This window comes from Plecotus auritus (assembly GCF_963455305.1).
Source record: "Plecotus auritus genome assembly, chromosome: X".
NCBI classification, from domain to species: domain Eukaryota; kingdom Metazoa; phylum Chordata; class Mammalia; order Chiroptera; family Vespertilionidae; genus Plecotus; species Plecotus auritus.
The window spans coordinates 139622359-139640314 of NC_137784.1; the positions used below are offsets into that span (position 1 = coordinate 139622359).

The 17956-nt window shown below is 49.4% G+C and overlaps 2 protein-coding genes across 3 annotated transcripts in view; one reads left to right on the forward strand and one right to left on the reverse strand.

The window, feature by feature from the left end:
• SYN1 (synapsin I) overlaps nt 1–2037 on the forward strand; it is a 33707-nt gene extending 31670 nt beyond the window's left edge. Inside the window, exon 13 of one of the 2 annotated variants that reach the window (XM_080652170.1) lies at nt 1006–2035. In XM_080652170.1, coding sequence (XP_080508296.1) covers nt 1006–1033 — 28 coding nt within the window. In that variant the 3' untranslated portion in view covers nt 1034–2035. Of the gene's footprint in view, nt 1–967 lie in introns of both variants that reach the window. The other variant, XM_080652169.1, reaches the window with a different exon arrangement.
• ARAF (A-Raf proto-oncogene, serine/threonine kinase) lies at nt 2031–15239 on the reverse strand. Its single transcript, XM_080652171.1, has 16 exons — nt 15177–15239; nt 13241–13395; nt 12971–13074; nt 12105–12207; nt 11853–12007; nt 11637–11735; nt 8701–8842; nt 8574–8601; nt 8352–8497; nt 8057–8259; nt 5368–5544; nt 5220–5266; nt 4592–4710; nt 4253–4384; nt 2812–2946; nt 2031–2609 (listed from the first exon to the last, which is right to left on the reverse strand). Exons 2-16 carry the CDS (start codon nt 13334–13336, stop codon nt 2475–2477), a joined length of 1821 nt encoding a protein of 606 aa, XP_080508297.1. The 5' UTR covers nt 13337–13395; nt 15177–15239; the 3' UTR covers nt 2031–2474.
• Between the last annotated feature and the right edge of the window lie 2717 nt (nt 15240–17956).

The following is a 17956-nucleotide window of genomic DNA, read 5'->3' on the forward strand; positions in this document are numbered from 1 at the left end:
GGAGCCTTCCTGGCCCAACTAATCCTCCTTGACTCCTCCAAGCCCAACCTGACTCCTCCAAGCCAGTGCTCCCACCCAGTTCAGTCCTCCTATGTCACGTCACACTCTTTCCAGTCACCCCCATCCTTTTCCTACAGTGTAGGCCAGCGATTTTCAACACTTGTCATCTCATGGCACACATAAACTAATCACTAACATTCTGCGGCACCCCAAAAAATGTATTTTTTGCCAATGTGACAAAAAAAAATAGGTATAACCTTCATTCACAGGGGACAGCTATTTCGTGGCCTCTGTTGTCACTTTTGAAAAATTGGACAATCTAAGGGAAAAGAGGTTGGTCCCCTAACTACATAGTCACGTATGGCATATTTTAAAATTCTCGTAGCACACCAGTTGAAAATCGCTGGTCAGGCTACTTTCTGGTCTATCCCCAAATGCTTCTGGTCCATCTCAGTCTCCTCCCAAGTTATCACACCATCCTTTGCCTCTTCTTGTCCGTTCCAGACCTGCTCCCACCTTAGCTCAAAAGTCCTCACTGCCCCACCCAACTGCTCCCCCTTAGATTTGTCCCTCCCAGCCTGTCCTTGGTATAAGCCCCCCTCCCTCCTGGACTCCTTACCCTTGGACTGGATACCTCCCTGTCCATCTTCATCTTTCTGTCAAATTCCTCCCAGCCTACCCCAGATTTGAAGAGAAGATTCAGTCCAAGATTCTTCCCATTAATCCCAGACTTCTTTACCTTAGATCCCAGTGCTCCTGGCCTGGACCAGGGCTCCCCGAATCCCACTTGATAACCCATAAGGGTCCAGGACCATGCTGATGGGGGGTGGGGAGGGTCACAGGCACCGCCCCAGGACCAGAGGGACAGGGCTGGGGCTGGGCCTGGGGTAACATTGTGTTTCTCTCCCCCTCCTCCCTTCCTCTTCTCCCCTTCCTCCCACACCTCCTCTACCTTGTCTCTCTCTAGCAAATCCCAGTCTCTGACCAATGCCTTCAACCTTCCAGAACCAGCCCCGCCCAGGCCCAGCCTTAGCCAGGACGAGGTGAAAGCTGAGACCATCCGCAGCCTGAGGAAGTCTTTCGCCAGCCTCTTCTCCGACTGACACCCCACCCTGAGAACCCCCAATATCCCTGGGTAACCCCTCTCTGGGCCCTGAATCCACTTCTCACTTTTGGAATCTCCAACTCCCTTGAGAAGCCCTCTCCTGGTTCACCAAGGTCCTTCTTCTCACTCCTCAGAACGCCCAAGTCCCTAAGGAAACCTCACTTCTGGTCCTAACCCTATTTCTCATGTTTGGAATTCCCAAGTTCTTGGGAAGCCCATTCCTGGTCACCTCCAAATTCCTAAGGACCTCCACTCCCAAAGTATGGTTTCCTTTCCAGACGCTCCCAAACACCAGGCAACCCATTCTGGCCCTACACCACGGAGTCCCCTCCTGGAGTCCTGAAATTCCTTGACAACCATATTCCTGGTCTGAGATCTCTCAAGCACACTTGGTTCCCCACCAAAATTTCCCAAATCCTTAAGAAATCCCTACCTTTGAGCTCTCTTTATGGATCGCCCATTTCTGGAGACCCACCTCTTCAAATGCCACCACCCAGTCCCATAAGGATTGCCCTCCACCTCCCCTCCCAACTCTATTCAATACATTGGGAGCTCCTCCCACTGGTAGGACCCCTCAGTTCCCCAGGGACCCCTGCCCCACTTTCCTGCCTCTGACAGCTCTCTTTAAATATGCAAACTCCACCCATCCTCCCAGAATCCTTTGCACATGAAAGGCCAGTGGTCCCCCACTTCCCCACCTTTGCCGTGATGTCTGTGTCTGTGACTGACGTGGCCTCCTCTTGTGGCGTGCTTGGCATATGTGGTCCTCGTTCATCGTGCCGCCTGTGGTGATGTGTGCAGTGGCGCTGTTTGTGTGGTCTGCACCTTCCCCCAACCTCCACTCCTTTGCCTGGACTCAACCCCACCCCTCAGCGGCTCTGAACCCCACGAGAAGAGTCGGGAAGCAAAATAAACAAGCAAAGGCCCAGCAGAATTCTGTGCTTCTTGGTGAAGAAAGGGGGGAGTCCTTGAATGACAGGGGAGACACAGAAGGGACCCCCAAATCCACATGGGGTGCTGGGGACCCCAAAATCCAGTGGAAGGCACATCGGGCACAAATTCCAGAGAGGTTTCTGAGTGGAATCCCTGCTACAAATCCCAGCCATGGTTGATAGAGGAGCTCCCAAATTTAGAAGTATCCCCGAAGTCAAGAGAAAACCGAACTATGGATGAGGCTGTGGTCTCAGTCTTTTGGGGTCCCCCAGTTCCAGAGAAATTGGAAAACACATGGGGACCCCCTCATCTCCCAGGGCAGAAATGGGGAATCCTGAGGCAGTATCAGGGCAGAGATGGAACATTGATTGGTTGGTGAGCAAGGCTCCTTGGTGTAGAAGGCTGAGATTGGCTCCCTGGTGGCTGGGGGCAGGGCCTAAGGCACAAGGCGGGCTGCGCTGAGTAGGCAGGCGGGCAACTCATCAGCCTGGGTGCGATGCAAGGAGGGTTCGGAGGCACTCCGCTCAATCTTGGGGAGTGACCGCTGCAGCAGCTCAATCGTGGCCAGGATCTAGGGGCAGGGTGGCATGAGGAGGGGAATCCAGTCACATGGGCACCCCAATAACACCAGACCCCAGCCTTACAGGGAAGCATATACACACACATTGTATACCTCTGAGCATTGAATATGCATGGTTCACATTCACATCTCAGAGTCTTCCTGCTTCTCAGAGTCCCCTCCCCAGAGTATCCAGCCCTCCTACCCGGCCCACCTGGGGGAAGAGGGGCCGCTCCTCTCGCTGAAACTTGAGGCAATCAGACAGCAGGCGCCGCATGGCCTTGGGGCAGTTGCTGGAGATTTTGCTGAGGTCCGGGGACAGATAGCCACGGCCCACCATAAAGATAATCTGGGGGAGGAGGGAGAGAGGAATGGCTGATCTAGGGATCTGGGCTGGAAGGCTCGGAGAATTTCAGTTCTCAAGGAACTTAGAAGGCTCCTTTGGGGGATTCTGGGTATTGGGGCTCTGAGGATTGTGGTATCTTGTGACTCCAAGGATTCTGGGTCTCTGAGGCCTTGCAAGGATTCTCTGCTAGCAGAACACAGGGATTTAAGCTTGAGGAAAGTCAAGGATTTCAGGTGTCTGGGGCCCAGAGAATTATGGGTCCATAGTTTTCTAGGGGGCCTAGGGACCTGGAAAGTACTGAGTCTGAGTCTGGGTCTGGAGGGAGCTGAAGTATTCTAGCCCTCAGGAGCTTGTATTTCTGTGGGGGTCTGGGGCCTGAGGGTTATGAGTCCATGTGGCCTGTAGGACTATTGGTATCTGGAGTCTAGAGCAGTGGTTGGCAAACCGCAGCTCGCGAGCCACATGCGGCTCTTTGGCCCCTTGAGTGTGGCTCTTCCACAAAATACCACGTGCGGGCGCGCACGTACAATGCGATTGAAACTTCGTGGCCCATGCGCAGAAGTCGGTTTTCGGCTCTCCAAAGAAATTTCAATCGTTGTACTGTTGATATTTGGCTCTGTTGACTAATGAGTTTGCCGACCACTGACTAGTTATCAGTCAACAGAGCCAAATATCAACAGGACAACGATTGAAATTTCTTTTGAGAGCCAAATTTTTTAAACTTAAACTTCTTCTAACGCCACTTCTTCAAAATAGACTCGCCCAGGCCGTGGTATTTTGTGGAAGAGCCACACTCAAGGGGCCAAAGAGCCGCATGTGGCTCGCGAGCCGCAGTTTGCTGACCACGGCCCTAGAGTATTGTGGATGCCAGGACCCCAAAACCTGCCAAACACCCAAGGCCTGAATAATTGTGGGTTTCTGTACTACAGAAGCACGGAGGAATTCTGTTTCTGGGAGAAATGAGATTCCGGGCTTTGGGGACTTGCAGGACTTTGGGGAGTACACGAGCCAAAGGACTGGTAGTTGTCGAGGGGTCCAGAGGGCTTCTGGGTGTTGGGGGCCGAAGGGGTTTCTGAGCATAGGGGATTCAGAAGTTTCTGAACTTTGAGGACCCAGAGGATTGTGGCTGTGGGGGAAGGGGATTCTGGGTACAGGAGACGCAGAGGATTGTGGGAGTTCTAAGCCCAGAAAATTTGGGGTTTCTGGAGGAAATGTGGCATTCTTGGTCTGTGCAAAGGAGAAGATCTGGGGTTTCGGGGCTGAGGGGATCCCTTAGCCTGGGAAATTGCAGGTAAGGCGTGGGGCTCACCTGGTCACGGCTGCCAATGTGGCTATAAGGCAAGGAGCCGGTCATGAGCTCGTAAAGCACAACCCCGTAGGCGTAGACATCTGACTGGAAGCTGTAGGGGTTCGGGTCCTGCATCCGGATCACCTCAGCCGCCTTCGATAGGCCAGACCAGGCAGGAGAATCATGAAGGTCAGCCAGTGGCTGGCCCATAGTCCCGGATCCCACTAGCCACACTGTGTACAACTCAGAGCCACCCACATGAGGGGAAACGTGAGCATCCCTATCCCCACTCAGCACCCCATGTCCCATCCCTATAGCCCATGGACCTACATGCTCCTGGCCCAGCCTGGCCCAACTCACCATCCACAGCACAGAGCCTGAGGGCTGCTCCAAGGGCTGAGCCCCGCTCCATCTCGTCTTCACCGTGGCCAGGCCGAAGTCACCGATCTTCACTGTGAGCCCCTCATGTAGGAAGATGTCCACCGGGGTCAAGGGCCACTACAAGGACTCTCAATAGCCACACCTCTCACCCTGACTGGGAGGCTCTCATTAACACCTCCAAACCAGTCATGCCTCTAACCCTGACCAGAAGTTCCCCAATGTCAACCCACCACAACCTTGACTTGAGTGGGAGCTCCAATTAGTGCCCCTACACTTGGCCCCTTGACTTCTGAACAGGAAGCCCCTCTAAGGGGACCCATAACCATCATACCCATGACCCTGATCAGGAACTCTCTATAATGCCTTCCACAACTGCCACACAAACTCTGACCAGAGTCCCCAAGAACAGCACCTGAACAAGCCACACTCTGACTGCTGACCAGGAGACCCTACTAAAGGCTCCTCACCAGCCACAGCTCTGCCACCTGGCAAGGGCCATGTGACACATGTCCCTCCCTATTCAGCCTCAGAAGCTCCCCTCCCCCACAAGACACAGCTCTCTAAGTCCTCACCCCACCCCAGGTCTGAGACAGGGATAGATAGATACTGTTAGACTTGAGATCCCGGTGGATGATGTTCTTGGCATGGAGGTAGCTGTGGGGGTGGAAGTGGGTGGCAAATTGGCTGGGGGTTACCTCATCACCCTCCCCCAGGTTCCCCAGCCCCCTTCCTAGTCCCTAGGCCAGGAGGCTCACTCCATGCCCTGGGCAGTCTGCCGGGCCACATCAATGAGCTGGACCATGTCGAAGCGTGTGTCGGCCACATGCAGGTGGTGGTAGAGGCTGGAGCCTTCACACCACTGTGTGATGATGGCGAACCCCGGCCGGGTCATGAAGCCCATAAACAGCAAGATGTTGACGTGACGTGTCTTCCTGCAGGCAGGGAGGGAAAAGAGCAACTGTCACTCACTTTCTGAGCATTAGGAATATGCTGTTCACTGCCATCTTCTGTCATCATTTCCACCCTGCCTTTTAGGAAGCTCAGGGCCAGACCTAGTCAGATTCAATGACTCTGTGAGATATCTTTGCTGGGCTGATTCGGAGCTGGGGCTTACGTTCTGAGCTTCTTCATCCCCATCCCCCAACAAAAGCAGGAGGGATGGATGACTATCCCCAAGCCTCTGCCACCAGTAGTGTCTTAATCATCAACACCTGCCATACCTCTGACCCTGACCATTACCTGGGCCTGTGACCATTCTACAAACAAGAAAGTGGAATGCCAACTTATCAGTATTATACTATAGCCGAGTAATATTGACAAATGCCAGGTAAAAATATCAGTGATGTGATTATATCCTATTGATCACAAGAGGCTTAGCAGTAAGGAAGTTGGGCTTTGGACTCACGTGAGATCCTATGTTCCAATCCAGGCTTCCCAGGTGCTCACTGTGCAACCTCAGGACACTTACTAGTAATCTGTGTCTCATTTTCCTCAAATGTGATCATTATATTAGCTACCTTATGCAGATGTTGGGGGGAGTTAGTAAATAATCTGTAAGGCACATACAACAGCACCGAACACAAGTAAGCCCTCTGAAAATGTCATTGTCCTTGTTATTGCTCCTAGGTACCTGGCTCAACCTCACGGGAACTCTGTCACATATGAATAGATCAGCCCCAATTTAGAAGAAAACCTTCATTCCTTCTAGAAGGATTAACTGCAGCTATGGTAGCACAAGTATAAACACAGTTGACCCTTGAACAGCATAGGCTTGAACTGCACAGATCCACTTATACATGGATATTTTTCCATAAATTACCTGTGCAGTTCTTGATCTGAGGTTAGGAGTCCACGGATTCCAAGATCTGACTGTATGCACTGATCTACACCATTTTATATAAGAAATTTGAACATCTGAAGATTTTTGTATCTGTTGGGGGCGGTCCTCAGACCAATCCGCATGGGGACAACTAAGTTTGGGGAGAGTCTAAAGTTCCACACCAATTTCCAACTGTGCAGGGAGGTCGGCACCCCTTACCCCCACATTGTTCAAGGGTCAACTGTAACATCAGTGATGCTCTGCGATTTTGCCATGTCAGAGCGGGTAACAGCACATAAGCATTCTTCGTGGCAGTCATATTATGGTTAAAACATGAATGTAATGCAAATGAACAGCATGCTCAAATCTTTGCTATTTCACAGAGGAAAAAAGTTTTCTTACTATGGCATCCATTATGAGGATAAATATTAAAATAGCACAAGGGGTTAGAATATCAACTCTAACACAACTGTGCTCATCTGTCAGAGAGGAAAGCCCATGCCAGCAAGCCTTGCAGTGGTAGTAACTAGGGTGGCAAAAAGGGAACACTCAGCACAAATGGGCTAATGTAGTATTAAAGACATATTAAGTAGAGCAACTACAATAATTAATTAAACAATAATTAAATTACGGTTACGATTATAGTTAATACTGTTGACCCTCGAGCAACACATGGGTTAGGGGCACTGATCCCCCATGCAGTTGAAAATCCACGTATAATTTTCAACTCCCCAAAAGTTAACTACTAATAGCCTACTGTTGACTAGAAGTCTTACTGATAACATAAAGTTGATTGACAAATATTTTGTATGTTGTATACTATATTCTTACAATAAAATAAGCTAGAGGAAAGCAACTGTTATTAAGAAAATATGAGGAAGAGAAAATACATTTATAGTATGGTTGAAAAAAGGTCCACGTATACGTGGGCCCGTGTTGTTCAAGGGTCAACTGTAATACTATTCTTTAAATAATGGCATTATCATAATAAATTAATGACAAGAATGCAACACAATAAGCATAATACTAACGACACAGTACAAGCAGAGGAGAAAGGATGCAAGACTTCCTGGCAATGCAGTTAACTAGCATTATGCTATTCATGTAAGCGCACTCAGTGGTGTTAATGATGTCCTATGGCAGGGGTTGGGAATGTCCGGCCCTTGGGCCATATAAGGCCAGAGAAATCATTTGGTCTGGCCCTGCCAAGGCATTAGGGGTGAGTTCATGATATGTCTGACCAAATTCAGCAGGCTAATTTTCAAGTTGATAATTTTGCATGGTTCTCGAATGATGTTATCAATATCCAAATGGCCCTTGGCAGAAAAAAGGTTCCCCACCCCTGCCCATTTCACAGCAGGCAAACAAGACCCACGTTTTGGAGCCAGAGCTGTTAATTAATGTCAGTATTAACCCAGACACAAACAATCACATCATCAGAGGTCCTCTAGACATACCTGTTTCCCAGAGGGGAGAGGGACACTCTTGATACAACTTAACGTTTATGGTTGCAACGACACAAATACAGGTGATGTGCAGAAGCGCCCGGGCATGGCCTTTCCCTGGAGGTGCCAAGGCCATGCCCACTGCCCTCTCCCCACTTCCACACACACGTGCAATCTCACCTGAGCACCTGCATCTCGTTCTTGAAGGCCTGGGCCTGCTCAGCTGTGGGTTGGGCCACCTTGAGCACCTTCACAGCCACATCGCCATGCCACCGCCCGCGAAACACGGTGCCAAACGAGCCCGTCCCGATCCTCTTCAGCAGCTGCACCTCACTGGGTGGCACCTCCCAGTAATAGCCCGAGTCCCGGTACCCCAGATTCTTCTGTGGGCCACATGGGCGGCATCTCAGGGGCCTGCCCACATCCCTTATTGCTCAGCCTGTGGTGCCCCCCACAGGTTCCCCCTGGAGCTTACCACTTTCTTCTTGTCATCACCCACGGACTTCCTCTCCCGCTGTTCTGATGGGGACTTGGAATGTGGGGACTTCCTCCCCGAGGACACACTAGCCGGGCTGGGGCTCCCCCGGGGCACTCCATCACTGCCACCTCTACTACCAGCAGCTGTGGTTGTGAAGAGGATGTGAGTGGAGGCCAGTAGGGTGCAGGGGGGCTCAGGGCACAGGTAGCGGGGGCTCACCATCAGCGTTGAAACTCTGCGCAGCGAGCTGGAAGAAGGGGGACAGCAGTCAGAGAGAGGTGGAGGCCAACAGGAATGGCTCCCCCTCTGCCTTGTGGTTCCCCGTGACTGCCCCCTCGGCACCAACCTGGATGAGACTGGAGTCCAGGGGGGTTGTGGTGCTGACCATATGGACGTTGGGAGTAGACGTGGAGCGGATGCGCTGCAGGGGGGCGTTGGCCGTGGCAGGAAAGGGGAAGTGTTCAGGGTCTCGGTGCTGGGAGCTGGAGCTGCCAGGGGAGAGACTGTGAAATCACTGTCCAATGAATGGGAGGACCAGTCAAGCCGCCCCCGCTCCCGCCCCATCATAAACATGTGCTTAGCTCACACAGAGCAAACATTCACTGTTGGTACTATTATTCATTTGTTCAAGAAACACTTATTGAGTACCTGCTGTATGCCAGATACCATGCTAGGTATTGAAAAAAACTGTGGGCAAAACGAAAGTTTTTACCCTCATGGGGCTGATGTTCCAGTAGGGAAAGAGAAAAAAAAAAAAAAACAATAACAAAGAATACTTAATGTGTCTGATGGTGATAGGTACAATAAAGGAAAAAAATAAAGCAAAATAAGGAAACAGAAAGTGTCATTGGTGATGTCAGGAAGGGCTTCTCTAAGGAGGTGACATCTGAGGAAAGACCTAAAGAAGGGACAATGGGCCACACTGATAGTGCACTGACCACCAGGAGCAGCTCCTTGTTGAGTGTCTGCCCCCTGGTGGTCAGTGTGCATCATAGCGACTGGTCATTCCACCATTAGGTCGATTTGAATATTACACTTTTATTATATAGGATATGCTATATGTATATGTTATACATGTATTATACACACACACACACACACACACACACACACACACATACACTGAGTGGCCAGATTATGATGATCTCTGAACGCACAATAATCTGGCCACTCAGAGTGTGTGTGTGTGTGTGTGTGTGTGTATATATATTAGAGGCCTGGTACATGAATTCGTGCATGGGTGGGGTCCAGCCAGCCTGGCCAGGGGGAGGGGACATGGGCGGTTGGCTGGCCTGCCTGCTGGTCAAACTCCTGGTCGAGGGGACAATTTGCATATTAGCCTTTTATTATATAGGATATACACTGAGTGGCCAGATTATTATGCGTTCAGAGATCATAATAATCTGGCCACTCAGTGTATATATAACATTTCAAAAATTCTTTTTTCTTTTTCTTTTTTTTTTGTTTTTGTTTTGTTAAATCTTCAGCCGAGGATACTTTTCTATTGATTCTTAGAGAGAGTGGGTGGGAGAGGGAGGGACAGAGAGAAACATCAATGTGAGAGAGACACATATATTGGTTGCCTCCTGCATGATGGAGACTGCAACAAAGGTATGTGCCCTTGACCAGAATCAAACCCAGGACCCTCCAGTCCATGATCCGATGCTCTATCCACTGAGCCAAATCAGCTAGGGCACAAAAGTATTTTTTTAATATATATTTTTATTGATTTCAGAGAGGAAGGGAGAGGGAGATATAGAAACATCAATGATGAGAGAATCATTGATCCGCTGCCTCCTGCACACCCCACACTGGAGATGGAGCCCACAACCCAGACATGTGCCCTTGACTGGAATCGAACCCAGAACCCTTCAGCCCACAGGCCGACGCTCTATCCACTGAGCCACACCAGCTAGGGCCACAAAAGTATTTCTTAATGTTCCCTTCCACTATCTTAAAATGAAATTCATACATAATTTATCCCATAATTAAAAATAACATAATGCCTTAACTTTATTATTTTATATATTACATAAAAATATATGTTCTACAGCCCTAACCAGTTTGGCTCAGTGGCTAGAGCATCAGCCTGCAGACTGAAGGGTTCCAGGTTCGATTCCAGTCAAGGGCATGTACCTTGGTTGCGGGCACATCCCTAGTAGGAGGTGTGCAGGAGGCAGTTGATCGATGTTTCTCTCTCATCGATGTTTCTAACTCTCTATCCCTCTCCCTTCCTCTCTGTAAAAATCAATAAAATATCTAAAAAAAAAAGAAATTGATCTATTTTTTTAAATCTTTAAAAAAATATATGTTCTACATTATATATAAATCTAACACATGATACATTAACATGTACCATATAAATATAGGTGTTATAAGATATATAAGAGACATATAAATGCATATTTTATAAACTTTTGATATATTAGAGCAATAATGTATTTTGATATAGAAATACTTAACATAAAGGAGAAGTAAAAGGGAACTTAAAATAATATGTATTTCAAAATGGAAAGGCTTGAGCATAAACATACACGTTGACTGGACACATATTAATTCATTTAACTCTCACCAGAACAATATGTGGTAAAAAGTATCATTATCCCCTCTTTATAGATGAGAAATCTGAGGCCTAGAAACATTGGGTGATTTACTCAAGGTCCCAGAGCTCGATGCCCTTACCTACACTTGTAGGTGCTCAGCAAATGTTTGTCAAGTAAATGAAGAATGGCTTGTGGTTGGCATCCTCTCTCTCTCTCTCTCTCTCTCTCTCTCTCTCTCTCTCACACACACACACACACACACACCCGGCATTTTCCCCCTCTTCTTCCCTCAAGGTGCTCTCTCTCTCTCTCTCCTAAGCTCCAAGAGCCCTTCTTTTGCCTCTGTAACTTGTGTCCTGAGCCCCCACAGCCCAGATGGCTCACTTTTTCTACCTCTGTGACTTTCTTTTACTTTCTTTATCTTTTTTTTTTAATCCTCACCCAAGAAGAAGGGGGAGAGAGAGAGGGCATTGATGTGAGAAACATCGATCACTTGCCTTCCATACATGCCCCGACCAAGGATTGAATCTGCAACCCAGGTATGTGCCCTGACCAGGAATCGAACTGGCAACCTTTTGGTGCATGGGATGATGCTCCAACCAGTTGAGCTACCCAGGCAGGCTCTGCGACTTTCCAAATAAACTTTCACTTGTATTTGGAAAACAAAATGGCTTATGGTCTCCAGGAGTCTCCAGATCTTTTTATTCAGACAGCAGCCCTTCGGCTTAGGCATCCCTACCTGGAACCCTGAGGGGTTAGCGGCTCATTCAAAGGACGGTTGGAAGGAGCCTCATGCTGTCTGTAGCCTCCGGACAAATCCTGGATACTGTGGTAGTACCTTAAGGGCATTAGGGTATAGAGCAAGAGGATAAGGGTCAGCCATCTATAAGACTCTCGTGTCTGGGCATCTGTCCTCCCCACCACCGCCCCCCGACCCACCCCAGGCCAGGCTCACTGTCGGCAGTTGGTACTCATGTCAACACAGACTGTGGGGACCTTAGAGGAACAATGCTGGTGGAACTTGTAGCCACAGGTTTGGCAGCGGAAGCCATGGAACAGAAACTTAAGGCAGAAGTCACAGAACGCCAGGCTGAAGAACGTCTTCCGTACCTGTAGCCACACGGCAGGGAAGGTTGAGGCCTGGTCAAGGACCCCCCCACACACACACCCCTCCAGGGTCTGCCCCCACTATCCACCCTGCACTCACAAAATTGTGCATAGTCAGTGGGACGTCTTCAAGGACCTCAACAATGAGCTCCTCGCCATCCAGGGGGGCAATGGCTGTGTCCCAGGCAGTGACTGTCTTTCGCCTGCAGGAGGCAAGGAAGGGAGTGAGTAGGAGGGTGGACAGGGGCCCTGGGAAGGCAAGGAATCCCTGAAAGTCCCCCAAGTCGGCTATCCGTGGAGTAATACCTGACATGTCCCATTCTTATCACAGCAACTCTAGGAACTAGTTACTATCATTGCCCCACTTTACAGATGGGGAAGCTGAGGCTCAGAGGGATAAAGTGGCTTACTTGCCTAATGCCTCAGGGATTGTGAGTGGCAGGACAGTGTGAAGAGTCCTTGCTCTCACCCATAAGGTGATGAGCAAATGAGATGGTGAATGAACAACTAAGTCTCAGAAGTGCTAAGCAAGCCGAAAGAAAACGGCTGATGAGGCACTGAAACAACAAATAAAAAGCAATGTGTGAATTGAATAAAAAATTAAGGAACCCCAGAACAAAGGAATAAGTGGAAGGTCAGCGAGGCCCAACTCAGCAGACAGAATATGGGAAAGCAGAGGTCGGAGAGAGCTGACAAATTGATGAAATAGCGAAAGAACAAAATAAATGAACAAAATAGATGGAGCAGGTGAAGACTTGGGGACCAAGCAGAGGGTGTGTTGCTGACCTTACAGGCCAATGAACTAATGAAGTAATGAAACAAAAGCTGGTTGGACTCATGGATTCACTGAACTAAGGGAAGACTAATGGAGACGCCACAACCGAGTGAAGAAGGAGTCGGATGACTCTGAGGAGGGGATAGGAGACTGGGCACCCAGAGGGCGGTGTGTGTGTTTGCCACACTTACCCTTTGATGAGCCGGTAGACCACACAGCAATCCTGATTGAGACCCCGCACCTTGAGAGCCTTGTCTAGAGAGTCGTAGACACTCATGCCATCCCGGACAGTCACCTGTGTAGATAGGGGGCGGGGGGGCGGGTTAGAGCCCTATAGGGGTCTCAGCCAGCTCTCCTGTCCCTTGGCAAAACCTTCCATCCAGCCCTAGCTACCCCTCTGATCCAAGATTTACAACTGGGTCCATGTGCATCCCTGCCAGCTTTGCTCCCATCAGACTCACCACTGTGCGTTGCTTGTTGGGCAGGTACACTTTGACAGTGCCCACTGCCCGGGACGGCTCGGCCCCGTTGGCAGGGGGGCCCCGTGGTGGCTCCATGGAGCCTAGGACTTGGTCAAGATGGGCTGAGGCGGGGCTGGGCAGGTGCCATGGGGCTCCTAAAAGACAGAGAGGGAATTCAGTGGTCCAACAACGATATTGTCTGGAATCACAGTGGCAGGAGACAAAAAAAATTCAATCTCCAGGCTCCACGTCACCCCCAGTAGCCTAATTTCCACAAAGCTGTCCAAGGGAACTTAGTGACACCTTGAAGTCGGTCCAGTTCCTCCTCTGCCCAGCTCTGCCAAGGTCTCTGCATGGGGCCAGGTGGGGGTGTGATAACACAATGAGAGACAGCACACACTGTCCTGGAGGGCACAGGAGTACACAGTCTGCTGCGGACTAATGGAGGAGGCAGCACACACTGCACTGGGGTGTGCCAGATACATAATGGACATGAACTGGCTGTCCTGCCTTTTGAAAAAAATATATATTTTTATGGACTCCAGAGAGGAAGGGAGAGGGAGAGGGAGATAGAAACATCAATAATGAGAGAGAATCATGATCGGCTGCCTCCTGCACGCCTCCTACTGCGGATCAACAACCTGGGCATGTTCCCTGACGGGAATTGAACCGTGACCGCCTGGTTCATAGGTTGACGCTCCATCACTGAACCATACCAGCTGGGCTGTCCTGCCTTTTTAATGGAGAAGGGGGTTACCAGATCCTGTGCTGAAGGAAAAGTCACACACAGGGTGAAGGGGAACAAATGGGAGATGATCAGATGTTGCCCTCACTTTGGGGAAAATGGGAATTGCACCAGAGTGTTCCGAAGGGTCCTGTGGCCATCCCTAATCCCTGGGCAGTAAGGATGGTAGGCTCCCAGACACTGTTAGGTGGCTAAAGAGAGTCACCAGACTGTGACCGGAAGTTCATAGAGGATCAGCAGACACTGTGTTGAAGGAGATGTTAACAAAGGTCACTAGAGACTCGAATGGGGAGAAGAGTGGACAATGGTCATCAACAGACATTGTCAGGTGGGTAATGGTGCATCACCAGTCATTGCTGAGGTGAGGTGAATGGGGGCCCCATGGTGGCTCCATGGAGCCTAGGACTCCATGTCAGCCCTAGCTGGGTTGGCTCCGTGGATAGAGCATCAGCCTGGACTGTAGGGTCCCAGGTTGGATTCCAGTCCGGGGCATATGCCCTGGTTGCGGGCTCGGTCCCCAGTAGGGGGCGTGCAGGAGGCAGCCGATCAGTGATTCTCTCTCGTCATTGATGTTTCAATTTCTCTCTCCCTCTCTAAAAATCAATAAAAATATAAAACAAACAGACAGACAAACAAAAAAACAAAAGGATCCCTGTCAACTAATGAACGGGTCGCAGACATACTAGTATTTCTGGTGCCAATGGAAGGAAGCTAGGGTGGGTTAAGGAAGAATAATGGGAGAATCCTCAAACATTCTCCTGGTGGGTGAGACACTGATCCAGAATAATAAAGCGAGTAGTGAGCCCGTCTCCACTCACTCCCCGTTGCTGGTAAGGAATGATCATCAGATACCTTAAGGAGGTTCAGAGGGGATCCCGGTACAACAACCACAGCCCAAGACCCATTCGGCACGGCCCCGCCCACCGAGGGCCTTCCACTCTGCGCAGGCGTGCCACCACCCTCAGCGGGCGAAACCACCCCCCGCAGTCGGGCCCCCGGACTCCTGTCCACCCACCGCTAACCCCCGGCTATCGACGATGGTCTCGCCCCGGGTCAAACCACTCCTCCGGTTCCGGGTGGGGGGTGCCGGGGCCCAGGCGCAGTCACCCTGGAGCTACGCTTTCGGTCCCGGCTCTCTGTCCAAGCCCGGCGATCGCTCCAGAAACCTAACCCTGCCGGGCCCGCCCTCACCTGTCAGGCCGCAGCGGCCACCGCCGCCTCCATCTTGAGCCTGTCTTCTTGTTTCCTCGTAAAGTCCGCCTCCACCGCCCCTCGGGCTGTCACCATTGGCGCCGCAGGACTCGGCCCTCTACTCTTATTGGATCAGGGTCACGTCTGTCAAGGCAGGACCGGCGGAATGTGGATCGGGTTCCGGATTGGGCGGGGCCGCTGGAAACGTCAGGGTCCGGAGCAAATTCGCAAGGCCTGGTATGCGCAGGCGCAATCAGGAGGAAACCTGTGTGCCCTGGGCTTTAACTCCAAAGGTGCCAAGGCAGAATAAAGCAGGCCACGTTTTTGGTCACCTGGCGATGACTTTAACGTTTCCTGAATCTTTAAGTGCCCTTTTTGCTCCAGTGACCTGGAACCCTAAGTAGCCAGTTGGGATTTTCCTGGGCCTCAGTTTTACCGTCTTTGAAACGGGTGGGAAACGCACCAAATATTTGCGACGTTTTCCAATTCTGAGAGTAAAGGCCTTTGATAAGAGCCGTTCTCGAGTGTTGTCGGGCTGGGGGTGTGGCCCTAGGAGGAGCAGCCAGCTGTTCGGACAGCTTCCGTTAGGAATGGAGTTGATAAGGGTTCTGAAAGTCTGGTCATAGTTGGCCAGGTGAAGAGGGGGAGGGGAGCGTGGGCATGGAATGGGGCACAAATACGCAGCGAAATGTGTGGAGGAATTGAAGGGTAAATACAATTTCTTTAAAATGACTTTTACCTGGTGTCAAAAGTGAAAGAGACTTTCCACCCTCCCTTTTCTTAGAGCACTTCCTTAAAACGCGCGCATACACACACACACACAGACACACACACACACACACACACACACACACACACACACACACACACACAGCTGAAATTTGTAAAATTTGTTCTGTTCCTTTGAGATGTATGTAAATCTCCTTAAAGGCTCAATAGGCCTCCTGACAGTTTTATGACCCAAGAATGTTGTTCTTACTAGTAAGGGCCTTGGAGTAATCTCTTTGAAATGTAAACATCAGGGAAGATAGCGTCCCTCTCTAAGTCTCAGTAGGAGTTAGATCTAGGCGGCTGGCTCCAGATAGCTGCTTGTCAAAGATTGGGGTTTAATTTTTCCTTTGGATAAGAGCAGCTAAAACAAGTATTCATTTTATTTTATATGTAATTTGGAAACTGCTTGGAAGACACAATATTTTCTTTTTGAGAGAGAGAGAGAGGGAGGGAGGGAGGGAGGGAGGGAGGGAGGGAAGGAGAGAGAGAGAGAGAGAGAGAGAGAGAGAGAGAGAGAGATTGGTGACCAAACCTGAAACCTGGGTATGTGCCCTGACTGGGACCCTTCAGTCCACAGGCCGATGCTCTATCCACTGAGCCACACCGGTTAGAGCATTTCTTGACAACATACATGTAATGGGTTGTATCTCCCTGGCTGTATAAAAGGTGAGGGCTTTTTGTTTGTTTGTCTGTTTTTTTTCTTCTGCAAACTCTTTAGCAAATTGCTTGTGATGTGCATCTCAGCCTGGTTTAACGTTTTCAATAATAAAACCATGTCATTCCTTTCTACCTCTGGGGAGAGGATTCCCCAGGTTGGCACAAGATTTTCATTCTTTCCCCAACAGCATGAACAGCCTTTTGTATGTGAAGTGACTACAATGTCATGTTTGGAGCCACAGCATCCCTCTTTGAAGTGGGAAGGATCAGAGAAAAGTTACCAGCTGAGGGGGGCTCAACATGCTTCAACTTGTATTTGTAAAGTGCTTTCCCTACCTGTAAGGAGAGAAAGACAGAAGTTCTGCTTACTGGCCTGTCATACAACCTCCATTTCCCATAGCCCCTTTTCTATTCTATCTGCACCACTCAGTGGCTAAAATTAAAAAGACTGACAATAAATAGCACGCAATGATGAGAATGCGAAGCAACTGGAACTTACATGGATTGCTACTGTGAGTGTAGAATTGTACAACAATGGGATCATGGAATACTACCGTGAACCTAAAATTAAAAGGTCAAGATGAGAGGCAACAAGGATTTTTTGAGATCCAAAGAATAGCTATTTAGAAAGTAGTTATTCAAGCAGAAACTCAAATAATGTTCAGATTAGGAGGTAAGGCAAGGGGTATTTATGAGAAAGGGAAGAGGGACAAATACCTCAATAGAAAGAAGGCATTTTTATAAGTGCAAATAAGCTAACAGTGTGATGCTAATTCTAAAGAATTTTTTAAAATATAAGGTAGCCCTAACTGGTTTGGCTCAGTGGATAGAGCGTCGGCCTGCAGACTGAAGGGTCCCAGGTTCGATTCCAGTCAAGGGCATGTACCTCGGTTGCGGGCACATCCCCAGTAGGGGGTGTGCAGGAGGCAGCTGATTGATGTTCTTTTCTCATCGATGTTTCTAACTCTCTATCCCTCTCCCTTCCTCTCTGTAAAAATCAATAAAATATATATATTTTAAAAAATAATAAATAAAATATAAGGTAATATATTGACATAAGAGTAGGGAAGGATTTCTTTATTATTATTTTTTAATACTCACCACCCAGCTGAGGTATGTGCCCTTGACCAGAATCAAACCCGGGACCCTTCGGACCACAGCCAATGCTCTATCCACCAAGCCAAACCAGCTAGGGCTCAAGAATGTTTTTAATTGTCAGTCCATTAGTCTTAACATCTGCTTTCTTGTCATCTTTGCAGTTGTTTGAGAGACAATGCTGCTTTAGGTCTAGTCCAAAGGTTATTTTGCCCAGTTCACACATTCCAAAGGTTTGAGAAATAAGACATGGAGGG

Excerpts from the sequence above, each read along its gene's own strand:
- ARAF (XM_080652171.1), bottom strand. The coding sequence starts at position 13,336 with ATGGAGCCACCACGGGGCCCCCCTGCCAACGGGGCCGAGCCGTCCCGG. Across the intron at positions 8,602-8,700 it reads TGGACTCCAGTCTCATCCAG|CTCGCTGCGCAGAGTTTCAA; the intron begins GTTGGTGCCGAG and ends CCCTTCTTCCAG. Across the intron at positions 5,267-5,367 it reads CAGACTGCCCAGGGCATGGA|CTACCTCCATGCCAAGAACA; the intron begins GTGAGCCTCCTG and ends CCACCCCCACAG.